Here is a 5,268-nt window from a genome sequence, read left to right as displayed (position 1 = left end):
TGCTAAGAAGAACATTTTCCAGCTCCATCCATGTGAACATGAAGGACGTAAAGTCTCCATCTTTCTTTATGGCTGCATAGTATTCCATGGTGTACAGGAATGGCACTTCTATTTAAAATTGTTTTTTAACTACTCCCCACAGCCTACAGCCAATCAAAAACTTGTAAGTTAAATATGCCAAAGTAAAGATTTCCAGAATCAACAGAGATCAATAAATATGTATCAGGTGCCTTGTACAGGCCAGGCAGTGGGGAAAGTACAAAGGAGCAAAACATGGAAAGTCGTTTTCTCTACACATGGCTTATAATGTCATTAGAAATATGACCAAAACTACTAATTTTTTTTTTTGAGACAGAGTCTTGCTCTGTCATCTCAGGTTGAATGCAGTGGCAACATGATAGCTCACAGCAACCTCAAACTCCTGGGCTCCAGCATCAGCCTCACATGTAGCTGGGATTACAGATGACAGCACCATGACTGGCTAATTTTTCTATCTTAGCAGAGATGGAGTCTCACTCTTGCTCAGGCTGGTGTCCAACTCCTGAGCTCAAGCAATCCCCCCATAAGGCCTCCAGGAGTGTTAAGATTATAGGCATGAACTATGGCGCCTGGCCCCCAAACTAATAATACTTAAAGGCCAAAAAAAAATCATGAGATCATATACAAAATAAATACTACAGGAGTTCAAAGTAGGGTGAGGTTGTATCTGATGCTATCAGGGAAAGAGGAGCTTTGCACAAGCTGAAAAAAAATGCATGAATGATGGAGAAGATTCTTCCGAGACAGAATAGTTTCTTAAAAGAGAAATCTAGAAACCCTACCTGCAAAATCTCTCTCTTGGTATACTTTCCCATAAGAATTAAAGGAGATTTTAAAGAAAAAACATGACCTCTATTCAAAAAACACAAAAAATTTCTAGGATTCTGAATTTGGGCTAATAGCTAACTCCACTGCAGTTCATTCCTTAGTTGTCTCTGCAATGAGTGAAGGTGACTTACATTCCGGGTTTCTTTAGTCATCCCTAGTCTGTGTCCCTGGAAGCAAGGAGGATTGTGCCACTGAGACAGTTTTCACCTATAACTGAACCACATGAGCTAGTTCCAACTGAATTGACTTGGGACCATTGTACCTAGTGTATACCCAATGGCGGAGCCTGCCAGAACCATCATCTTCTTTAGTGCCACATTATGAATTAGGAATGGGAAGTATCTTCATACGCATGAACCCAATTTCCAATACACTTTCACATCTGGCAGTCTTCTCTTCTGTACACACACTCACCAAAAGATGAGTAAAAGAATGTTCACAACAGCACTGTCCATATTAGTCCCAAACTGGAAACTATCTGCTATCTATCGAGAGTTAGCAGAAAAATAAACTGTGCTATATGCTTATCAAAGAATATGACAGAACTGAGGATAGATTTGACACGTATAATGTTGATTGCAAGAAACCACATACAAAAGAGAAAATACTGTACAGTTTTGTGCATACAAAGTTAAAAAAACAAAAATAAGTGAAACTAACCTATGGCATCAGAAGTCAGAATAGTGGTTATCCTGCGGTGGGGGGAGTCAGGGACTAAAAGAGGGACTTCCAGGGTCCTCACATGTCTGCTTTTAAGTCTTTGGAGCACTTACTTGGTGAAAAGTCATCAGACCATACACTTATGATAAGCGTATGATATGAGTGCTTTATTTCAATGAAAAGTTTACCTTAACAAAAAACTGAAAACTATCTCTTGCATTAAAGGAATATAGTAGGATGAGTGAAAATGACTTTACAGTTGAAGACCAACATGTACATTCACATTCATAATTTTGATTTAAATTTATTTTACACAGTGAATTGGTTTTAATGTATTTAGTCAATAGGATATGTATATGTAGATGGAGGATAATATATATTCATAGTAACATCACAATATTAAAGAAAGGTAACGCTAAAATTGAGGATGTCTGCTTTGCATATTATAGATCAAAGATGATTTTTTAATGCACTTCGTCGGTTCTGGCAGAGGAAGAAGAGGAGAAGGGGGAGGGAAGAGATTGAGAGGGAGGAGGAGGAGAGAAGGCTCCTCAAAACCTCTGGGGAAAAAAATAGTGCCACCAGAACACGTTCCAGTACTACACAATTTATTTGTTTAAAAATTGTTACAAGCCTAGGGGCAGGAACTAGATGTCCCCAGCAACTCCCACCCTGTAAACCACAGCCTGGCTAAGGATATAGACCAAGCCATAGACAGTTCTGGCTAAGAACTGCAACCCCAACAAGGAATCATCTGACCACGGATATGCGCTAACCCAGTCTGCTAATAGCAAACTGTAGAATTTCCTCCTCATCGATAATTGTAGCATACATCTCTGAAAGTTAACAAGAAGCAGAGAGCAAAGCCCTCTTTCCAGCCCTCCCAGATCCACTCTCAGAGTGAACGTCCATCCACCTAGCATTTGAAGGTCAGGGTTTCCTGATGACTGTGAAAATGGGGAGGTATGAAGGGGTCATCAAGGGAAGCTGCCTTCTTAGACCAGGTGCAAGTTGAAGCTCCCAGGCCACAGCCTTGCCTCGGCTCCCCAGCACAGAGCGCCAGCCTAACGGTACAGTTAGCACCTGCTGGTCCCCGGGGCCCTTCTCAGGGACTGCGGCATACAACCTTGACAAAGATGCTGAAGACAGCCTGGGCCCGGAAACGTAGCTTGAGAAAGGCCAGGCGGACTCAGGCAATACCCTCGGTAAACTGTCACCTGTCAATCACTTGACCTAAATACACCAGCCACTGGGGGCTGGGAGGAGGGGGTTAGCCGGAGCATGCTCAGTGATCGGGATGACATCACTTAATCAATGCTGGGGACGGGAAAGCTGCATCAGCAGCCTCGAGCGGACTGCCAGGAACGTGTCAGCAGGGACCGGGAGGCTCCCTTTAACTCGGCCGCTCCCCTCACGGCTCGCATACAAAGAGGGCACCGTCAGCCACACACACTAGGGACAGCGGGCGGGCAAGGGACGGGGCGGGGGAGAGCAGGGCTGGTTTACTTCATTTGACATATTCCTTTAAGAACTAAAAAACAATGATATTCCCTCTCCCCACCAGCAGCCCGGACTGCAGGGAGGGAACTAAGTGCGAGGAGGAGGAGGTGGGGGAGAAAAGGTGGAGAAGGGAGATCAGGAGGGAGGGGGCCCGAGCAACACAAAGTAACTTCTGCTCCTGGCATGGGAGCGAGCTTTTGGCAGCGCTCTGGGCCCCCTATTCCTGCAGATGTGAACACAACCTCCTCGCCACCCAGTGCGAAGCATATCAACCGATCCGCAGACACCAGGTGGGGGAGAGTGTCTGGGGACGCGGGACAAACCAGGCTTCCACAGCCTGGACAGCCAGGGGGAGACCGAGGAGACGCACTAGGCTTCCCGGAGACACCAAGGCCACCAGTGCTCCCCTCACCCTCCGCCATCCGCACGCGGAGCAAGGTGAAACACCGCGGGGATCCGCGTCTACACAGCCGCCAGAGCTCCCAGCTGAGGCTATAATTTTTCCTCTACATTTTTTTCTTGTTTTTACTAAGGTCACGAGAAGAAGAGGCAAAGTGTTCAGTAAATCAAAATGATGTCTAGAAGCTTTTGTGGGTTGCAGAGCTCATACTTTAAAGGGGTCCGGGGCACCCTAGCTGAGGGTACCCGAACACACCACCCACACGGCGTGGCGAGTGTGGGGAACAAAAGGCCCACCCGGGCCCCCACCTCGCGAACAATGGCGGCGCCAAGCCCTTGCTCACCCCCCACCCCCAACCCCGCCACCAGGGCCCGCCCCGCTGTCCCCGGTCGCCCCTCTACTCGCCCAGAGGGAACTATAGGGCGGGGGCTGAGGGGGTTCTCTGGTCACGTCCACCCGGAAGGCAGCCCCGCAGGGATGTCCGAAGGGGCGGCCCCAACATCTCCGCGGCGTCCGGGGCGTCGGGGCGCCGGGCTGCAGCGCGAAGCAGGAGAGGAGGCCAGATGTCCTGGCTACTTACCCCGATCACCACGGTCTCATCGCCTTTAAATTTGGGGATAAATTTGTCCCCGCGGAGGATCTCGGCTTCGTTGAGGGGCCGGAACCGGCACATCACTTTGATGCTGCATTCAGCTGGATCCGCCATCTCGGCCGGCGGCAGGGAGGGGGCGCGGGATGGGTGGGGGGCCGGGGCTGGGCACCAAGAGGGAGGAGGCCGCTAGCCGCACCGCCCACAGCTAGGCCGCCTCCGGCAGCCTCCCACGACGCCTCTCAGCAGGTCATCGCGAACTCCGCGGGCTGGCCACCCCAGCCGCTCAGAGACCGGGAAGGCGGACAGCCTATCGGCCTCCGGCCCCGCCGGCTGCGGACCTGCCTGCCCTGGGCCTCACCCAGCTACCCCGGCCCACCTGCCCGCAACCACGCGGCCGGCGGACAAGGCGATGCGCAGGGAGCGAGCCTCGCCCGGCTCAGACCTCCCGGGCTCCTGCACGCTCAGCCATCCTGCATCAGCACCAGCGCTCTCCGCCGCCTCCCCGGCCCGCCCCGCCGCCCCGCCCTCCCCGAGGCCCCGCCCCGGGGCCGTGACATCACTGCGGAGAAGCGCCCCACCCTCCTCAGGGTCCGAGTGCGGTGCATCCCGGGACTTGTAGTCGCTCCACCTGCCGGTGGAAGGTCAAGAGTACTTCGGTCGAAGTTAGCTTTCAGGGACAACAGTGGTCCCCCGAGGACGACTTCCAAGAGCCTGCAAGTCCGGTCTGGCCGCCAAAGCCAAGACCAGGGTAGAGGTCATACCCAGCATTCCCTGTTAAAATCTCTGTAAGTAACCAGATCTGTATCACCCCTTTACATCTTTTCCTGATCCCAAAGGAAAATCACTTGGGAAACCCAACTGCCAACAGTTCTTAGAAGGATGAAACCTTCCTCCTGGATAAGGATAGATGTTTGTTCAGAGTTTCGTTCTGATTGTCAGAAAGTAGGTTAGTGTCTACCCTACACCAATAAACAAGAGTCAGGGACTTGGTAAGACCATGGGAATCCCTTAGTGGGAAGATTCCCAAATGAAGAAGGATGCTATTCCCGGAAGGACACGGTGCTGGGCTAGCAGAACAATGGGTATCTAATCTATCCCTTCAGCATTATCTTTTCCTCTAGGACTCAGTTCAACCCTCCTTCCTCAGGAAGACTTCCCTGACTCACTTAAGATTGGTGGCCCTCCTTGGTGTTCCACTGATCTCCTTTGCCTATGTCTATCACCACACTTGGGCAATGACATCTGCCTG

General features: G+C 50.7%; 1 protein-coding gene across 2 annotated transcripts in view; it reads right to left on the bottom strand.

Annotated features, from left to right (window-relative positions):
- Positions 1-4,498, bottom strand: part of KIF5C (kinesin family member 5C) — a 142,130-nt gene extending 137,632 nt beyond the window's left edge. The window contains exon 1 of one of the 2 annotated variants that reach the window (XM_012807127.1): positions 4,008-4,498. In XM_012807127.1, coding sequence (XP_012662581.1) covers positions 4,008-4,133 — 126 coding nt within the window. In that variant the 5' untranslated portion in view covers positions 4,134-4,498. The remainder of the gene's footprint in view (positions 1-4,007) is intronic. The other variant, XM_023515032.1, reaches the window with a different exon arrangement.
- Between the last annotated feature and the right edge of the window lie 770 nt (positions 4,499-5,268).

Source organism: Otolemur garnettii, unplaced genomic scaffold (assembly GCF_000181295.1).
Source record: "Otolemur garnettii isolate 467f Iridium unplaced genomic scaffold, OtoGar3 scaffold00064, whole genome shotgun sequence".
In the NCBI taxonomy this organism is placed as follows: Eukaryota; Metazoa; Chordata; class Mammalia; order Primates; family Galagidae; genus Otolemur; species Otolemur garnettii.
The sequence above is the reverse complement of the archived record's forward strand: the minus strand, read 5'-3'. Positions and strand labels throughout refer to the sequence as shown.